The 21,159-nt window shown below is 37.8% G+C and overlaps 1 protein-coding gene across 29 annotated transcripts in view; it reads left to right on the top strand.

The window, feature by feature from the left end:
• The window catches only part of EPB41 (erythrocyte membrane protein band 4.1), a 184,590-nt gene that overhangs the window by 126,367 nt on the left and 37,064 nt on the right, over positions 1-21,159 (top strand). For 15 of the 29 annotated variants that reach the window (XM_069578801.1, XM_069578814.1, XM_069578806.1 and 12 more), the window contains exons 12-13: positions 9,819-10,012; positions 19,372-19,548. In XM_069578801.1, coding sequence (XP_069434902.1) covers positions 9,819-10,012; positions 19,372-19,548 — 371 coding nt within the window. Of the gene's footprint in view, positions 1-9,818; positions 10,013-13,293; positions 13,474-14,696; positions 14,760-19,371; positions 19,549-21,159 lie in introns of those variants that run through there. The other 14 variants (XM_069578817.1, XM_069578813.1, XM_069578793.1 and 11 more) reach the window with 2 other exon arrangements.

Below are 21,159 nucleotides of genomic sequence, written 5' to 3'. Positions count from 1 at the left end.
TTTAATTTTTGGTTGCGCTTGGTCTTCGTTGCTCTGCACGGGCTTTCTCTGGTTGTGTTTAGTGGGGGTTACTGTTCATTGCAGTGCACGGCCTTTTCATTGCAGTAGCTTCTCTTGTTGCTGAGCATAGGCTCTAGTTTCAAACGCTTCAGTAGTTGTAGCATGCAGGCTCAGTAATTGTGGCACATGGCTTAGTTGCCCCGTGGCATGTGGAATCTTTCTGAACCAGGGATGAAACCCATGTCCCCTGCATTGCACTTGGATTCTCAACCAGATTCTTCCCTTAACAAGGGAAGTCCTGCCATAGTCTTATAACAATATCAGGCATCGCCTTCTTGTCCAATAAATCACCCTACTTCCAGTTTACTTTAGTTTTGGAGAGCTATCATTCCCATTATTTTATCCCCATTTTTCAGTGAGAAAACTGTAATTGGAAAATTTAAGCAGCTTGTTCAAGATCTCACAGATAGCTTAAACAGAAACCCATGTCTATCCAATACCATATTCCATGGCATTTTCCACTTAATGAAATTTCATTGTTATATAGATATTATGCCTGATGTATCTTTTCTCTCTAATAGCAAAATAACCAACAGTTCAAGGGTTATTGAGCTTTGGTACTTTGACCAATTTAGAAAGTTTTACTTAGAAAGACTCTTCAATTACTTGTAGAAATCACATGTTGACTGTTTTTCTGGCTGTAGAAACCTCATAGTTCAAGATTTTAAAAAACCTTGATATCTCTGTCTATTGACTAATATTGGCTAGTTCTTATTAAGTTATACACTGTGTTCTTAGGGGGAACATCTGTAAGATATTATAGAAAAACCCAAATGAACTTTTTTGACCATAAAGAAGTTTTCACTCATATCCTGATGACTAATGAACTTAAGTACCTTTTCATAATTTATAGCTACTTGCATATCATTATTTTTGAAGCACCTGTTCAGATCTTTTGCTTGTATTTTTATTGGGCTACCTGTCTTATTAATATGTGGATATTTGTTATATACTCTTGTCTTAGTCTCAATCTCAGGGAGAAAGCATCAGTATTTCATCATTAAGTGTGATGTTTGCTCTGGGTTTTACGTAGCTACCTCTTATCAGAGAAGGAAACTTCTGAGAGTTTTTATCATGAATGAATGGTGACTTTTATCAAATGCTTTTCACTTCATTAGTTGATATAGTAATAGGGTTTTTCTCCTTCTTTATGTTACATGATGGCTTACACTGATTGACTTGCCATTGTTAAGCCTTCTTGGCATTCTTGAAGTAAACTCAATTTGATCATAATATGTTCTTCTTATGTCATTTAAGGCTTTCTGCAATGATATTCATGAGAGAGATAGACCTGTAATTTTCCTTTCTTATAAATGTTGTCAGGTTTTAGTATCAAGTTCATGCTGGCCTCAAAGTAAATTGAGAAGTATCCCCTCTTTCTGCTCCCTGGAAGCGTTTGGGTAAGATTGGTATTATCTCTTCCTTAATGTTTGGGAAGAATGCACCTATAAATTCTAGCCAGCTGGTTCTAAAGATCCCTCTGTGGCAGGGTCTTTGCTCCCAGATTCATTGTCTTTATTAGAAAGGACTGTGAAGATGTTCTACTTCTTGTTTCAGTTTTGGTAATTGGTAATTGTGCTTTTTCTAGGAAACGCCCAATCCATCTAAATTTTCAAGTTGTATCTTTTTAATATTTGTAAGATCTACAGCAGTGTCCCCTTTTGTGTTCCTCATATTGGCGTTATACACCTATCCCTATTTTTTTTTAAAACAAGCTTGCAACTGATCTGTTAATTTTATTCATCTTTCCAAAGAACCAGTTGTGGGTTTTGTTTTCTTCCTGTCATATATTTTTAATTTAGTTTTTGCCAGCTAGTATTTTTATTATTTTCTTTTTACTTTGTTTGAACTGTTCTTTTTCTAATTCCTTAAGAGAATATCCACCGATGTTTATTCTTTCATCATCATTAAATTCTAAACCTTAAATTGAAGTGCCTTGCCTAACGTCACATGGTCAGTGACGGAGTTAAGAATATCTAAACCTGTTCTGCCAGAGCCATGTTTTTCATCCTTCACCAGGATAACTTCTTTTCTGTAGGAGAGGAAGGATACGAGGTTTCATTAGGCAGTTCATTGAGCACTTAGTACGCTCTAGGTACTGTTCTAAATGTTTTATATATATTATCTTTTAAACATCTAAATTGCATGTAAACTGAGTAGGACACTTTTTGTAGTTCTGTTTTCAAATGTCTTCTGTTTCTCTATGTACTGTCTGCTCAGTATAAGAATTTGAAAACGTGTCTATAAAAACTATTTTTCCTCCTTTTCCCGGATCCTTTTCCATTCTTCTTAATAGAGAGACTTTCCCCTATTAGGCCTTCCTTTTTAAAAAAAAAAATTAATATAAGCCTCTAAGCTCAAGATGGTGTATTAGGGAAACTTTAATAAGTATTACTTTATCAGAGACCTCATTTTAATGAACATTCCCTTTCTGTTTTGTTATATCTGGTGCTCAGAGCATCTGCTTCACCAGCTAAATAACTAAAACTGATCCAGATCACAATTTATATGATAGAGTAGGAGGTCACAGGAATATGCTTAATAATGATGACAAGGATTTTTCAGCTTATATTTTTGTTGCTTTTTTTTTTTTTTTTTAAACCATTTCTATATATTCCTATTTAGTGCCAACAATCCAGTGGACAAAAAACGTTTAGGAATTCTTGTTTTACTATTGAGGAAACTGGGGCACAAGACAGTCATATAACTTCCTAGGTTCACACACCAACCCGTGTCCATCCTGTGAGTAGTGGTGGCAGTGATTCTTGCCAGGGGAATAAATACATCCATGTCATCTTTGGAGCTTTAAAACAAAACAAATGCCCAAGCTTCACTCTTAGATACCACATCTGTCTGTGGTGGAGATGAGCGTCAGCTGGGTTTTTTTGTTCATCTCTTCAAGATCCAAAGATGAATCGCGCTCCTCTGATACTGGAACCACTGACCCATTGCATACCCATTGTACCTGTGCCATCCTAGCAGAAATTGGGCTAGTAACAGAGCTAGAACTAGAATGTAAGACTCCGTTTACTCAGGATGATCGTTTTGAGTTTTACTCTTCACTGCTCTAATAAATAATTCGATTCTATTGTTGTCAGATAAGAGCAATATAATACTGGAGTTAATGGGCCCACACACTGATCACAACCAGGACTCTTCTTTGTCTAGAGCTTCAGAAATGGGAGATAGTTCAATTTTTAAAGTTAAGTGTTCTCTATATATGCACCAAAATCTTTTAATAGCTAACAAGTGAACTCATAAAACTGAAAAGCCAGAATATCTTAAAAAGTAATCACTACCTCCAACACTGAATATATGAAAAAGCATTGAATTACACAGTTTAAGTAAGTGGGTGAATTTTATAGTATGTGACTTATATCTCAAGTTGCTTAAAAATACAAGAAAAATAAAACGATAAAAAGACAAGAACCACAGTCACTACTGTGATTCTCTGTTGTGATCCATACTTTTTATAGCCTTTTTATGGAGAAAAGGAGTTTACTTCTCTCCAGAGGTCCCAGGTGATATTTTACGCTTGAATTGCATATCAGTGTGTACATAGTTAAGTTTTTGCTCAACATACTCTTGAAATCGGAGAAGGCAATGGCACCCCACTCCAGTACTCTTGCCTGGAAAATCCCATGGACAGAGGAGCCTGGAAGGCTGCAGTCCATGGGGTCGCTGAGGGTTGGACACGACTGAGCGACTTCACTTTCACTTTTCACTTTCATGCACTGGAGAAGGAAATGGCAACCCACTCCAGTGTTCTTGCCTGGAGAATCCCAGGGACGGGGGAGCCCGGTGGGCTGCCGTCTATGGGGTCACACAGAGTCTGACACGACTGAAGCGACTTAGCAGCAATAGCACCAACTCTTGAGATAATATTAACCTGTAAGAAAAAAATACAAAGATCTAGGTATGACTTTAAAGTTACTAATATTTAGGATTTCTAATGTATTTTTATATCCAGCTTTCCCATAGAGTTGGGGAAATAGATGGGGAAACAATAGAAACAGTGAGAGACTTTATTTTCTTGGGCTCCAAAATCACTGCAGCTGGTGACTGCAGCCATGAAGTTAAAAGATGCTTGCTCCTTGGAAGAAAAATTATGACCAACATAGATAGCATATTAAAAAGCAGAGACGTTACTTTCCCAACAAAGCTCCATCTAGTCAAAGCTATGGTTTTTCCAGTAGTCTTGTATGTATGTGAGAGTTGGACCATAAAGAAAGCTGAGCACCAAACTACTGATGCTTTTGAACTGTGATGTTGGAGAAGACTCTTGAGAGTCCCTTGGACTGCAAGGAGATCCAACCAGTCAATCCTAAAGGAAATCAATCCTGAATATTCATAGAAAGGACTGAAACTCCAATACTTTAGCCACCTGTATGCGAAGAACTGACTCATTGGAAAAGATGCTGATGCTGAGAACGATTGAAGGTGGGAGGAGAAGGGGAGGACAGAGGATGAAATAGTTGGATGGCATCACCAACTCAATAGACATGAGTTTGAGCAAGCTCTAGAAGTTGGTGATGGACAGGGAAGCCTGGCATGCTGCCGTCCATGGGGTCGCAGAGTCAGACACGACTGAGCAGCTGAGCTGAACTTCCCATAGAGTTAATATCTTCCGTATTTTGCAAATGATACAACTTTCCGCCTCTGTTTCTAACTGCCAGTTACCACACTTATACCTACTTTTCCACATACAGCACAGATTGCCAGGGCTAGGAATACTGAAAACTTAAATCATTTGGCTCTGCAATATTAGTGTTGGATTGAAACCAAATGCAAGTGGCAAAATAACACATGGTGAAAGAATGGGCTATGCTTCTCTGATGCCAGACAGAGTCGAATTAATTCTTTGAGAGGAGGTGTGAATACACATGTATAATGATACTTTAACACAACTGTGAGCAAAATATTTTGTCACATTCCCCTGTGTTGTTAGATTTGGTCTGCCATCTGCCATTCTTGCATTGATGGGCTTAGAGCACCCATGAGGAGCAGGGACTTGCAAGAGGCTACAGAGTTTTTACTGAAAGATAAATTAGATCCTTGGATTTCTGTTGTTTTTTTTCCTGTGTATCCCCTGAAGAGTGATTTCTTTCTCTAGAGCTCATTACAGTACATCAAGCATTTCTTTTTTGGTGTTGTGTGTATGACATACTTGTGAATTTCAATTTTTTAATCTGTCCTGATTCATGGAATTCCTTTTATTTTACCTAATTTTTATTGCTTATGAGTCTAGATTTATTAGGAAAAGTTAAATTTGGTATACTCAATTTAAGAATGCTGGAAAGTATGTAATAAAAATTATACAGATTTCCATGTAATTTAATTAAGATTTTAAGTCTCAGCACATGAAGGTTAATGATCAGAACTATGAAATCATATGGAAACACACTGCATTTCTAAACATTGCCAGTGAGCTCTTACTACAAAGTGTGTGTATGTCCTCTTTTAGTTCCTAAAAGAATGAAGATAAAAATCATAAAAAGAGTATGAGTGATTGTTTTTAAGTGAGTGATGTGAAACTTAGGTGCCCAGTAATCCAAACCAAAACAGCTCTTAACTCTGTGAGAAGATCAAGCTTTTGTCATAAGCATGTATTGTATATTCCCTGTAAAGCAATCTATATATAGTCTTTGCCCTAAATTAGGGTTAATTAACCTAGCGATCAATGCAAAGAAATAGAGGAAAACAATAGGAAAGCCTAGAGCTCTCTTCAAGAAAGTTAGAGATACCAAGGGAACATTTCATGCAAAGATGGGCTCGATAAAGGACAGAAATGTCATGGACCTAACAGAAGCAGAAGATATTAAGAAGAGGTGGCAAGAATACACAGAAGAATTGTACAGAAAAGATCTTCAGGACCCAGATAATCATGATGGTGTGATCACCCACCTAGAGCCAGACATCCTGGAATGTGAAGTCAAGTGGGCCTTAGGAAGCATCACTATGAACAAAGCTAGTGGAGGTGATGGAATTCCAGTTGAGCTGTTTCAAATCCTGAAAGATGATGCTGTGAAAGTGCTGCACTCAATATGCCAGCAAATTTGGAAAAGTCAGCAGTGGCCACAGGACTGGAAAAGGTCCGTTTTCATTCCAATCCCAAAGAAAGGCCATAGAATGCTCAAACTACCGCACAATTGTACTCATCTCACACACTGGTAAAGTAATGCTCAAAATTCTCCAAGCCAGGCTTCAGCAATATGTGAACCGTGAACTTCCAGATGTTCAAGCTGGTTTTAGAAAAGGCAGAGGAGCCAGAGATCAAATTGCCAATGTCCACTGGACCATCAAAAAAGCAAGAGAGTTCCAGAAAAACATCTATTTCTGCTTTATTGACTATGCCAAAGCCTTTGACTGTGTGGATCACAATCAACTGTGGAAAATTCTGAAAGAGATGGGAATACTAGACCACCTGACCTGCCTCTTGAGAAGCTTGTATGCAGGTAAGGAAGCAACAGTTAGAACTGGACATGGAACAACAGACTGGTTCCAAATAGGAAAAGGAGTATGTCAAGGCTGTATATTGTCACCCTGCTTATTTAACTTATATGCAGAAGACATCATGAGAAATGCTGGTCTGGATGAAGCACAAGCTGGAATCAAGACTGGCGGCAGAAATATCAATAACCTCAGATACGCAGATGACACCACCCTTATGGCAGAAAGTGAAGAAGAACTAAAGAGCCTCTTGATGAAAGTGAAAGAGGAGAGTGAAAAAGTCGGCTTAAAGCTCAACATTCAGAAAACAAAGATCATGGCATCTGGTCCCATCACTTCATGGGAAATAGATGGGGAAACAGTGGAACCAATGGCTGACTTTATTCTTCTGGGCTCCAAAAGCACTGCAGTTGGTGATTGCAGCCATGAAATTAAAAGACACTTACTCCTTGGAAGGAAAGTTATGACCAATAACACAGCGTATTAAAAAGCAGAGACATTACTTTGTCAACAAAGGTCCATCTAGTCAGGGCTATGGTTTTTCCAGTGGTCATGTATGGATGTTAGAGTTGGACTATAAAGAAAGCTGAGCACAGAAGAATTGATGCTTTCGAACTGTGGTGTTGGAGAAGACTCTTGAGAGTCCCTTTTACTGCAAGGAGATCCAACCAGTCCTTCCTAAGGGAAATCAGTCCTGAGTGTTTTTTGGAAGACTGATGTTGAAGCTGAAGTCCCAATACTTTGGCCACCTGATGTGAAGAGCTGACTCATTGGAAAAGACCCTGATGTTGGGAAAGATTGAAGGCAGGAGGAGAAGGGTACAACAGAGGATGAGATGGTTGGATGGCATCACGAACACAATGCAAATGGGTTTGGGTGGACTCCGGGAGTTGGGAGGCCTGGTGTGCTGCGGTTCATGGGGTCACAAAGAGTCGGACACGACTAAGTGACTGGACTGAACTGAACTGAACTGAACCAGCAAGCTTATTCTGTACACACTAGAGCCAGTACACCTTCCTACTTCTCTCCTCAGTTGTGACAACCAAAAATGTCTCCAGATATTGCCAAATGTTCATGGACTGGGGGACAAAATCACCCCTGATTGAGAACTGCTGCTCTAAATATATTAGAGAGTGGGAGTGATGATGCAGGTTGATAAGACTCTGGAAGAGAGTAGGGTAGAACTCAAAGTGTTGTTTTGATTATTTTAAGGACTAAAGACCAAAGGTTTTGAATTTATTTTATTTTTTAAATTAACTTTTATTGGAGTGTAGTTGATTTACAACGTGTTAGTTTCTGCTGTACAGCACAGTGAATCAAGTGCATATATATACTTGAGATATATATATATATATATATATATATAAAATATATATCTATCTCCATTCTTTCTAGATTGCTTTCCCAATAGGTCATTACAGCCTATTGAGTAGAATTCCCTGTGCTATACAGCAGGTTCTTATTAGTTATCTATTTTGTATGTAGTAGTATGTATATGTCAGTCCAGTCTCCCAATTTATTCCTCTCCACCCCTTTCCCCTTTGGTAGCCGTAAGTTTGTTTTCTACATCTGTCAGTCTATTTCTGTTTTGTAAATAAGCTCATTTGTGTTGGGTTGGCCAAAAAACATCTTTTCATGTGTTGAGGAAAAACCTCAACAAACTTTTTAGCCAACACAATAACACTGTTTTTCTTAATATTCCACATATGAGTGGTAACACATGATATTGGTCTTTTCTGTCTGACTTAATTCACACAGTATGACAGTCTCTAGGTCCATCTGTGTCCTTGCAAGTGGCATTGTCTTGTTCTTTTCTATGGATGAGTAATATTCCATTGTATATACGTACCACATCTTCTTCATTCATTCATTCATCCACTGATGGGCATTTAGGTCGCCTCCATGCCCTGGCTGTTGTAAATGATGCTGCAGTGAATATTAGGGTGCATGTAACTTTTTGAGTTATGATTTTCTCCAGATATATGCCCAGGGTTGGAATGGCTGGATCATATGGTAGCTCCGTTTTTAGTGTTTTAAGGGACATGCATACTGTTCTCCATAGTGGCTATACCAATTTACATTCCCACCAGCAGTGTAGAAGGGCTCCCTTTCTCCACACTCTCTGTAGCATTTATTGTTTGTAGACTTTTTTGATGATGGCTCTTCTGACTGATGTGATACCTCATTGTAGTTTTGAATTGCATTTCTCTAATAATTAGTGATGTTGAGCATTTTTTCATGCGCCTCTTGGTCATCTGCCTATCTTCTTTGGAGAAATGCCTATTTAGATCTTCCACCCGTTTTTTTGATTGGGTTGTTTGTTTTTTTGATATCGAGCTGCATAAGCTGTTTGTGTATTTTGGAAATTAATCCCTCGTCGGTCACTTTGTTTGCAAATATTCTCTCCCATTCTGTGGATCATCTTTTTGTTTTGTTTATAGTTTTCTTTGCTGCACAAAAGCTTTAAGTTTAATTAGGTTCCGTTGGTTTATTTTTGTTTTTATTTTCATTATTCTTGGAAGTGGATCAAAAAATATCTTGCTGCAATTTATGTCAGAGAGTATTCCACAAATGGATTAAATGCCACAGCCAGAAGACATAAACTAGCTGAATGGATTGAATTTTACTTTTTAATGAAAAAGTTAAAAAGGAAAGTGTCTGGTTCAAAGATTTGTTCTTAAATAACCATCAAAAATTGTACATGTCTTATAAGAAGATTCCTTTATCCCAAGTTATTTTGTAATCATTCCAAGTTATTTTGTAATCATTCCAAGGAGGCTTAACAGAAACATCAGACTTAATCCTCTTTTCTAGAATATATTTTTAGGTTACTGAAATCACCTATAAATAAATGCATCTTTATTTCAAAAAGTCTTCCTGAAAGAAATCAGACTTAATTAACCCTTTTTCTCCTTCATAGACTACCTTGCAAGTTCTTGAAGCTAATAGATTACAAGGTTAAACAATCTTGCCAACTTTTTAATAAAATGAGCTTTTCATTTTTTTTTTTTTCATATTTTGCTTTTCACATTCACCCCCTGTCCTGCCTCCGATCCCACCCTTGATAGAATATGATCATCATCAGGAGTTTTTAGCTTTTCTGTCAGGGTTCTTCTAACTTTTGTGTCCATTAAAGCCGTTGGTCTCCTGCCAGAACACTAATAATTCATTTTTTTAGCTTCTGTATGTTAGCCATTGGACACTGTAACCCTCATATGTGTCCTGAAGCCACAGTTCTTTCGCCCGGTGGCTGTGAAGGTGGTACAGTGACTCTTGCCTTCACTTCCCTTTCACTTTCTTTCATGCAGCAGCGGCCGTTGAGTCAGCAGACCGAAGTCCTCGGCCCACCTCTGCCCCCGCCATTGCTCCGAGTCAAGCCGCAGAAGGCGGTGCCCCAGGTGCGCCTGTCCAGAAAGCGCAGACGGAAGCAGTGCAGCTGGAAGTGAAGCCGGAAGAGGCGCCGCCTGAGGAAGCAGAGCCAGAGCCCACGGAAGCGTGGAAGGTATATCGTAAGCCCAGAGGTCCAGCTTGCTCACGTTTTGGTTCAGAGGTGTTGACTCCTTGACCAGGAGGGTTCTCAAAGCACTGGTTTTTGTTGAATCCTAACGAAGTTATTTCTTCCTCACTCTTTCTGAAACAAGGTAACTCCCTGTAGACCTGTAAAATATTTTCAAAGAATTATGTCATGAAGACTGTAAGCTCTCCCAGATGTTTTCAGGTGACACACAGCTTTACCCAACTTAAATTTTAAAAACTGAGCCTGTAAAACTCACCAGCACTGTGATCATCTGCTTTTAAAAATAATTTTTACTCATCCAGAAGGAATCTCCACATTCCTTTCTAAGAGTAAGCTCAGCTAGTATGATTAAAATATAATTTGATTTCCTAAAATGGATATATGTGTAACGTGCCCAAGGAATATCCAGATATTATATGAAGCACATATATGTGGTTGTTCAAATCTTAACTAACTTTATAAAAAGAAGATCCATTCCGTAAGGAAAGTTATGCTACTGAATTGTTTATAGTTCTGAGTTGATTGTACCACAGTCACTGAACTTTGTTGAAAAATCACTAAAGTTTCATTAGTTGATTTCCCAGGAGTAACTGTACCTGAACTAGTCTTTTATATGTTGATGAGCTTTAAAAAATACATTTAAAGCAGCGATGGAGTTGAGGTGTCAGTTCAGATTTATTAAAGTAAATACAAGTCTCACTGTTGACAACAGAAATTAATAGAAACACTCTTTATAAGAAAAGCTACATTTTTATATGTCTGTTAAGAAATGTAAAATGGGGTAAGACCTTAGTAAGTGCCCTCACCTTGGCAGATAGGTTGATTATTTCTGTTCTTTTGGAGCCAGTTCAATTTCTAGTTTATCTATAAAGCGTGGCCAGTCTGGCTCGGCTTTGATTGTATTAAAAAAGTATTCAGTGTGACATAGTTCTCCCTGTCCTTTGAGACCAACTTGAGTCCAGAGGTAGGGGACACTTCAGTGAATGGTTTAAGTGTGTGCATTTTTGTATCTAGCCAAATGTGCTTGACATTGGCCACGAGGTTCACTAGCAACAGTGCCTTTTTGATGCTAGACTACTTCAGTTTTTAATGTTAGGGTAGCTCACCTGGCACTTTGACTATCTTTCCATTTATATTGCTAACTGAAAATGTTGAATTAGTGGAAGTGGCAAGGGAGTCTTTCTGGTGGCCGAGATTCCTTTGGCTTTGTGCTAACCTCCTTGTTCTTTCACCTATCTGGCAGATAAAAGTATCTTCATGAATAGGTTCCCTTTGCTCTTGGGACCTCAGCAGAGTGGGGTGATCACTTCCTGTTATATGCTCACCACTTAGGTGCCAGGAGGGGGCCTTCTTGCTGGTTAATTCTATATAAATACATTTTCAGATACTTGTATTGAGATCAGACTGAAAGCCACTTCTGATCACCTTCTATTACTGTACTAATAGTGACAGAGCTAACAAAGACTTGAGTTAATTTTATTTGTAGCAGCTAGAAACTAATTATGGCATTTGCCTGAAGCTGTATTTACTATATAAAGCAGCAGTAGTAATAAAGTAGCCCTGTAATTGTGGAAATCTTATTACCTAACACTAATTTGGTGCCAGATAGAGAGAGCTTTTTGGCATCTTGAATCATTTGACAAGACCTATTTTGCAGGTGTGGAGACAGTACCTTTCCTCATGTGCAGATTTATCTCAGTTAATATTCTCTATAGGAGCATACGCAGAACTACTTGGTCTCCATTCTTAAACTGAAATAGAGACTCTCAACTTCTTGCTGTTGGATTGCTAAGGACCCAAGCAAGAAGTCATTATTCATTTAAACAAGTAATTTAAGCTTTACCAAATAATTCAAAACTTACATTTGCTAAGCACTTACAACTCTATGAAGATATTGTCTCCATTCTATCAATAAAAACCTTGAAACTCAGAGAGGTGAAATAACTTGTGAACAGCCACACAGCAAGTCTCCCGGGATTCAGAGCAGAAGTAACCCAAATTGTTACTTACCCCAGCAGTTAAAAGGGCTGTAGCCAGATGTGCTTATGATTTGACAGTGTCACAAAGTTTGCTGTCATCTTATGTTCCTTATATTCAGTCCCAGAGGAAACAGCACAATGACATTATATTCTGAGGTAAGGCTGCCAAATGTGATCAAGAAGAAGATGTCAAGGAAATTCCCTGACAGTCCAGCAGTTAAGACTGCACTTTTACTGCTGAGGGCCCAGGTTTCCACCCCTGCTTGGGGAACTAGGATCCAGCAAGCCACTTGGAAGCCAAAAACAAAGAATATGTCAAAATCACAAATTAATGAAGTGCTGTGAAGAATGTAAAGATACAAAGTGATTGATTTGACCCTTAATAAAAACATTTTTCTCATTTTGATATATCCAGTGCTTTAGGCATTGCTTACTATTATGCTTTCTCTTAACAGTCTTGTTTTTTAAATTTATGCTTACTCCACTTGGGGCATACACAATGACTGCTACTAAAGGTATTTCAAAGCTAAGCAGGAGGCCTTAGTTACTATCTTCCTACTACTAAGGATGAATCTTTCATATCCACCGAACACATGGGCTCCCACTCCCTGGAGAGGGGAGTACAGTGTGTTGAATGTTGCAGCTGAGCCCTGTGTGTGCTTATTTATAAATCAGCCTTGAAAGTAACTGCATGCATCAGTAACATTTGCATTGAGTTTATTTTGATGTGTTGCTGTCTAATAAACTCAACGGTTAAACTGCTTCCTTAAGTAGATTGATCAACTAACAGAATTTTTTTGTATTTACCTGTTTGGTGTCATATGTGGTTTATTTTATGTGTGCTTTAAGTGTAAAGATTTTCTTTTTGTTTCTGTCACGTATGTCACACATGGATATCTTTGTAAATTTCTTTTTAACCGTCATTGAAAATACTTCTACATCATTTTTTAAAAAGGAAAACATGACTTTTTAAAGCCTAAATTATTATTTTTAGTAAATACTTTTTACGAAACAAGTAGAAACATGTTTTCTTCATTAATAGAATAATTACCTTAGTTTTTTTTTGATCCTTTGGCTGTCCATATTACCTCTTCAGCCTTGAGAATGTGTTGGTGAACTGACAGATTATGATTGAGAACAGCGTCCTTCCCTGTAACACCCCCTGTACGATTGCATCATATCAGTTTATTTCACAACCACATAAGGATGTGGCTGTTTTGGAAATATTGCCATTCATAGAAACCTACTAACCTGAAATGTTTTTACCACTTTATTTCTTAAATGTAGGTGGAAAAAACCCACATCGAGGTCACAGTACCCACCCCAAACGGTGACCAAACGCAGGTTTGTGCCAGCGGGCCACTTGTTGCTTTTTCCCTCCCTCCCCAATTTTTTCTTCTCCCGTCTTCCCTGCTCCTTAAAAAAAAAAAAAAATTATATATATATATATAATGAAAGTTCAAACAAACTTCAGTGAGCCAATATGTTATCATTTTTCTTTCTTTTTTTTTAATAATGGCAAAACAGAAGCTTGCAGAAAAACCTGAAGATCTGATAAGAATGAGGAAGGTTAGCTATTTTTCACTTTCACAAAATCATATTACCATCATCCCTGCTGACTTTCATATTGCATTAAAAAGACAGTGATCCATTCTTTTCATTGATTTCTCTTAAGCTGGGAATACTTTCAAGTAGCAGATGTATACACACACACACACACATATATGCACACAAATGTATATATATGCATATATATATACACACATATGTATACTAAAGAAATTATAATCCTGTACTATATATTGAAAAATGTCATTAAAATGAACTTTTTCAGTGTGAAAACACCTTCTTAAATACAATGACATAAGTGAAGGCCAAATCTATCCTTTAAACTATATAAGAATTATTTCACAGTGGCACCATATGCTTGGAATCAACAATATGCATCCAGTATTTATCCTCAATGGACTTGAGTTTGAGTAAACTCTGGGGGTCCGTGAATGACGGGGAAGCCTGGCGTGCTTCTGTCTATGGGATCATAAAGAGTCAGACACGACTTAGCAACTAAACAACAGCATCATGGAAACCGTCATAGCAGCAGCTCCCAGCATTGCTAATAATTATGGGTTTGGCTGTTCTGTGTCTCACTCTTCTTAGCCAGGGAATGGGATGAATGTTTTTACTGAATAGAATATTGACTGACTCTGTATAAAATGTCCTTAGATCTTTCTTATGGAAGGTATTAGAGATGTATGTACTGCGGTATTACTAAATATGAAACAATGTCAAAAAGCTAAATAATGTTTTAAAGCATTTCCCTACTCCATGAACACAGAGATTCAAGACTTCTTAAAGTCATGTGTTTTAAGATAACCCTCAAACAGCTTAGCTTCAAAAAGGAACATAAAACAGCTTGTTATGTAAGAAGCCAATGAAGCCAGGAGCACTGTCTGTTTAAATAACATCATCGCATTCTCGCATCATTCATGAACAAGGCCATCCATTCTCTGCTGGTAATCATGTTCTCTGTGTGTCCTTGTGGTTCTGTGACCATTTCATGTTGGCATATGCTTCGCTGTCGACATTTAATTTTGAATATTTTTTTGGTTTGCCAATTTGCAGTTTTTTCCCGCAAGAACAACATTTTAATTTTTTATGCTTTTCTGTTTTTCCCTCTTTCATTTTCACAGAAAAAGAGAGAGAGACTAGATGGTGAAAACATTTATATCAGACATAGCAATTTAATGTTGGAGGTTTGTATGAACTTGAAGCTTATTTCAGTTGGTTGCCTGTAACCTGCATTCTTCGCTGATCCTCTTTCTTCTTTCTGTGCTGCGTTTGGTTTTGCATGCCATTGCATGAGAGAACTTTAGGTTTAAGATGCTTTTGCATGCTGGTAAACATGAAGATATGCAACCATCTCTACTTGTGAATCTCTGGTTTCCATTTCTCATACTTATCCAAAAATATATGATTGGGACTACCTCTCTGCATCCCATGGTTCCATTGTTTTACCCACTTTTAGAAAGAACTGTATCACTGTTTAAAAGTTTATTGAATTGTCCAAGAGTATAAGTTCCTATATGTCTCAAGCATCAAAATTGTATGGTTCTTTAATCTTCTGAACCTAGAGAGTGTGGAAAAGTATGATCACAATTCAAAATGGGCTTGTGAAAATGACGAAAGAGTAGTCGGGGAAAAAAGTAAAATACAGGAAGGAAGGAAGGGAGGCTGGCATTTAATGAATAGTTCATATAATATATATAAGATAGTTTAATTATAAAACAAGTCTGAATGTGAAAGTCGCTCAGTCGTGTCCAACTCTTTGTGACCCTATGGACTGTATAGTCCATGGAATTCTCTAGGCCAGAATATTGGAGTGGATAGCCTTTCCCTTCTCCAGGGCATCTTCCCAACCCAGGGACTGAACCCAGGTCTCCTGCATTGTAGGCGGATTCTTTACCAGTTGAGCCACAAGGGAAGCCCAAAACAAGTCTATGGGTATGGAATTTTTATTTTAAAGAGAAAATTGAGGTTTAGAGAAATTAAGTAATTTCTTTGCAGTTATAGACTAGTAAATCGGTAAAGCTCGGATTTGTGTTAGGATCCATATAATTATTAAACTACACTTTTCTCCTATTCAGAAATAGCAACATAACTATCTGTTATAGGAATTGTAAGGTCATTATAGTCAATATTGATCAGATTTTCACCAAACTTATATTAGTATACTTTATCTAGTTTCAGACTCCACATTGGATAAGGAAACGTAAAACTAACTAGAAGATTAGGGGAACTCTATGAGGAAAAATGAAGGAAATTGGAGTTATTCTGTGAAAAAACAGGTCATGTTTACACATCAGGAACTCTTCTCTGATGACCTAATTATGACTCCACTCAAGACAGAACCACAAATATAAATAAAAATTTATATATATGTTTATATAAATATAAACAAATATAAATTCTGACATCATGGATTTAACTCAAGTACAAAGGAAATGTAACTGTGTAGGAAGATGATAAGTGGTTCTTGCCTTCAGGAAGCATATAGTGTAGGGACAAGTGGAAGAGAGAAACAGTGAACCAGTAAACTGATAAAATGATTATAAGTTATTATAAAAGCTATGGAGATAGTATGGCATGCTAATAAAAAGGATCTGCTCCAAATAAGGTGGACAGGGAAGTTGTCTCTGATGAGGTAACACTTCGCTGAGACCTGAAAGGTGAACATATGTACCAGTAAGTATTATTAAAGTGGAAGTTCGAAGAAATTTTTTTAGATGGAACTTATCCTCCAGGAATTAGTTAACCTCATCTTATTCTTTATCAGTACATATATTTTGAGTGCCTGCTAGGTATAGTACACTTTGATAAAAATAAACTATGGCCAGTTTTCATTAACCATGTCCTGCACAATGGGCACAATACCAAGTGCTTTATATATATTTACCTCATGTAACATGGAGTTTTCTTAGGCTGGATCCTAGGGCATTTTAAACTTGGTAACTAGATCTCTCTGCTTTAGCACGTAACTGAAACTAGACCTGAATGGTTCCACTCCTGAGATTAGGAAGAATAACAGATGTCAGCTGATCTCCTTATTCTCATGCAGTGTAACGTCTCCCAGTTCCAAACGTGCCTGTTTCCTGGCTTGCCCGCCGTTGATTCCTCCTCTTAACTGGAACCTGCAGTGCCAATCATATATTTGTCCTTTGTTCCACGAGGTGTGTTATGGCTTCTGAGACTCACAGAGTCCCTGTGTGTGGTGTGTTTTTCCCAGCATTTCATTGGCAGCCATGAGAGGGGATTTCTAAACAAGTGTGTGTTTGAAAATTAAAGCTACTAACCACCTTTCCAGAATATTTTCTGTTTAATGACGTGTTTGCTTTGATTGCTGCTAAACTTGTAGGATGATAGGTGTCTCACCTGAAGACAGCCAAAATGGTTTGGCTCACCATCATTCTCTATATTGTAAAAGTTCCCCTGCACACCCCCAGCCCCACTTAAGGAAGTTCTCTCAAGTTGTCTGTCATACTAGCAGGTTTTTTTAAGTATTCTTTCCTCCCCCTACTCCTACCCCACCCCCACTAATGCTTTGTTCTGGCACAAATAAGGTCGAGTTCATTTTTAGATCTGCCGCCGCCTCCTCCATCTCCCAAAGAGAACCTGTAGCAAGCGTCTATGGCAATTTCTATTTGGAACAGGTCCCTTTGAAATCTGAATTTTCCTCTGTGCCCCCACAGGTTTCCAACAGAGCCAGCTAAAAAGGTTGGAGGAAGCTTCCTCAGAAGCTACTGATTTTATTGAAACATTTATTTTCTCAGATTCCAAGCCAAACAAAAGCTAAGCAGGCTAAGTAACAAATCACCAGTTTCTCATAAGTAAGAGGCTAATAACCGAGAGAGTTATGGTTTTATCGTAGCATCTCTTGATCATTTTTGTTTTGCTCCATTCTCACCTTTAACCCTCCCAAATCTGTTTAGTTGTTCTTGGCCCGAGCAGATTTGGTTTTTGTCAGAAGCTAGGTCAAGAGCCATACATGTCTGGTGGGTCTCGGTTGTTCAGCCAACTACGGAGTCGTTGACAGGGCTTGTTCCTGCTTTTCTTTAGCTAGTAAACATGGTTTTCTTGCTTTCAGCTGGAACAAAAGTGCAAACTGTGGTTTCCCCATGGTGACGCCCATTTTCATGAGCTATACTCACATGTCACCCCAGCAGGCAATGGGGGAGCTACAGGATTGCCCTTTTGGCATTAGTTTTCTCTTTGATCTCAGATCACGTAAACCTCTTTCAGTCTTGCAAAAATAAAAGGAATAGGCTACTAAATGCATTTTCTGAATGAATATCTCCTGAATCAAAATTGTGTCATATGCTTCACTGATTCTTTTTCTTATACTGTATTCTCTTTGACATTGCTTTTGAAGAAAATTTACTTAATTGAAGCCTCTATTGCCCCAGGAGGAACTTTTTAAGCAAATTTTTGTTTAAACAAGTTCCTTCCCCCCTCACCCTCCCCACCCCCCCACCCCCCCCAAATGAGGCTGTTTCCCATGGAGCCAAAGGAAAAAAAAAAAAGACTAATCCCCAAAAGTCACAGAGCATATTAAGAGATATATTTAGTATTGTGCTTTTCTTGGATACAGAACTGCCTTGATATATAATAAACACAGAATTTTTAGCAGTCATCAAGTGACAGGCCCCCACATGTTTTGATTTCAAGCACAGATCTTTTGAGTTTTTTTGAAGAAATATGTTGGACAAAGAACATTTGAGTTTTTGTCTTCACATTGTATTTCCCAGATTATTTCTGGCCTAGTCTCTCTTTTGAAAGTTGGTTTCTGCCTCCTGTTGCATAAACTTGAATGTTATTTATTATATCATTTCTAGCTTTATTTGTCCAGTTTTGATCATTTCTCCTTGGAATATCCCCCATGAGAGTTTTTCCCTAGTTGTCCAGTAGTCGCATCTGCTCCAATAGTTATTTTAAGTTGTCAGTGAGACATAATAAGGTATTTGACAAGTTCTTATTAAATTGCTCCCCATCCATTGACAGTAACTAGAAGACAGTTCCTATTTTGAATGGTACTAAGGGATGAAGTAAAGCTGTGAGAAGGTAGAAAACATAAGGCTTTTAGTGGGTGTGGATAGTACTGACAAAGAAAAAAATTCCATTATACTGTATATCCCCGAGTAATTACTCAGAGATAGTAACAATCTGCTCCGGAGGCTTGAGCCAGGAATTTCAATAATACATTTTTGTATTAAGAAGGGGTTATTCCTATTTACCAAAACCCAACAACAGCCACCAGGTAATAAGGAAGCAAAATTCTCTCCAGGTAGAGATAGAGGGATACTGTGCAGTTAGTTGCAGTTCATTAAGGCAAGGCAGCCAGTGGTGGGGGTCAAATCTTTCACCACGTCCTTCGTTTAACAGTTTCTCCTTATCTATCGCTATCTCCATCCTGCCTGAGCTGAGCCTTAATCAGTTCCTATCAAGCTGAGGCTGATTGGGCTGTAGGATTACCTGCTTGGGATGAGGAGTTGGAGATCCAGTGCTGTGACATGATGGGAAGAAGAGTTGTAACATTAAGGAGTGAGCTTTTTATGGGTTCTATAACTGCTAAGAGATATAGGGTGATGATGCTTTACTGCTTCCAAGAAAAGCACCATGTTGAAAAAAAAAAAGACAAGAAAATATACCATATTGTATATTTACAATTTGAATGCAATTTATGGATTAATAACATCTATCCTGGATGTGGAGTTATTTTCTACCCGTGCCCATAGTATTCTGTGGGCTTCCATTGATGTGGGCTTTTCCCTGAGTATTCATTGTTTTGCATCTTTGTCCTTTCAACTATAGGATTTAGACAAAAGTCAAGAAGAGATCAAAAAACATCATGCCAGCATCAGTGAGCTGAAAAAGAACTTCATGGAATCCGTACCAGAACCACGACCTAGTGAATGGGATAAACGCTTATCCACTCACTCTCCCTTTCGAACACTTAACATCAATGGGCAGATCCCTACAGGAGAAGGAGTGAGTACTTTGTCTGTGTGATGAATTGTGAGAATGAGTGAAATAAATGCTTTTGTATATTGATAATCTGTATCTGAAAGTTCAGAGCTGAAATCTAGCTTTGGTGTCTCATCAGTTCATTCCTACTTTAAAGCATTCGTGATCAGACACTTAACTTTTTAAGTCACGTGAACCACCCAGTCCAGTCATGGGAGCCATTTAGAGCAACTGGTTGATGATTAGGCCCTGAGATCTGTCTCTGCAGCTGCATGCTTCTGCCTAGTGTATGTTTACAAATTGACCATAAGCCAGTAGAACTTTATGTCCCAACTGTGCCTTCAAGGGCCAGAGAGTTTACTAAATTTAGTAAGATCAAAATTGGAAAGGGATAAGCATTTTTTAAAAACTTTGTTTGAACACTTGCACAACTTAGAAATGTCTGGAATGGTTGACCACAATTATATAATAAACTGAGGCGGCCTCTAAGCCAGAAAATGGGGAATACCAAGTCTTAATGATTGTATTTCAGTTTTAGAAGAACTATTGATGATTTATTTTATGAGTAACATCAAATTTAATATACTGCTTTTTTTAAGATAGTCACAGTTAGAAGTGGTGATACCTTTTAGAGGCTGTCCTTTTTCTATTGTTGTTGTCATTCCCCATTTTAGAAATACGACACCTGAATAAATGAATCTGTGTAATGAGAACATATTGAAAGTTACTTTGAGCACATATTCAAAAAATCCTTTACTTAATCTTACCCTGTACAGGTTAAGTATGTATGTGTGTGTATGTATATATATAGTCATAGTCACAGTGTAATGATTTTAAAATTATGTGCTGATTTTCCCTGAAAACAATAGCAGTTCTATTTAAGAAAGGTAGAGTGATATCTTAATAATTTTTCAAAATTTAGTTTTTATATTCAGAGTTCATGGTAAACTATTCCAACTTACTGTTTAGTTTCTGGAACTGGAGAAGATAGTAAGTTTGTTCACAAAGGATACATTTTATATTTTTCAAACTGTGATTAAAATTGGCTAATAGCTCTCCAAATAGAGTTGAACCCACTTCACCAAGAAGCTGGAGAATTCCTGAATGGTGGGCAGTGAAAAAGTTACCAGGGATGATAGGATGCAATTTTTCCTATTCTCTGTCCTCTCAGCCTCCACTCCCTGGTCCTTAGTTCCGTATCCCAAATCTGCACGTGCCCATGACCTTCTATAAGCCCATGACCTCATGAGAAAGCACTTGTTGCTACCTCACCTGGCTAACCCTGCAACCCATAACTGCATATTTTCTAAATATGTTTTCTTTTTGACTCATTGCAGGTAATAAAAGATGCTCAAATACTTTGAAAAAGTAACTTAGTACCCTCTTGGATGAGGTTTGGCAAATTCAAACCAGTCTCCATTTCCAGAAAATAATCTTGTGTCTTAATAGAAACCCTTCAGAAACCATCTCAGGGCTGATTTAGGGAATATCTGTTTCATTCTGTGGATTTTGAAGAAATGACTTTTACAAATTAAATTAGATCAATATGGAGTACTTTAGCTCTAGGGTTATGGTATTACCCCTCTAAATGAATAATGTAATAAATAAGAACTATACTGTGATAACCTTTTATGT

This window comes from Ovis canadensis, chromosome 2, assembly GCF_042477335.2.
Source record: "Ovis canadensis isolate MfBH-ARS-UI-01 breed Bighorn chromosome 2, ARS-UI_OviCan_v2, whole genome shotgun sequence".
In the NCBI taxonomy this organism is placed as follows: domain Eukaryota; kingdom Metazoa; phylum Chordata; class Mammalia; order Artiodactyla; family Bovidae; genus Ovis; species Ovis canadensis.
This window is presented reverse-complemented; position numbering and strand designations above follow the sequence as displayed.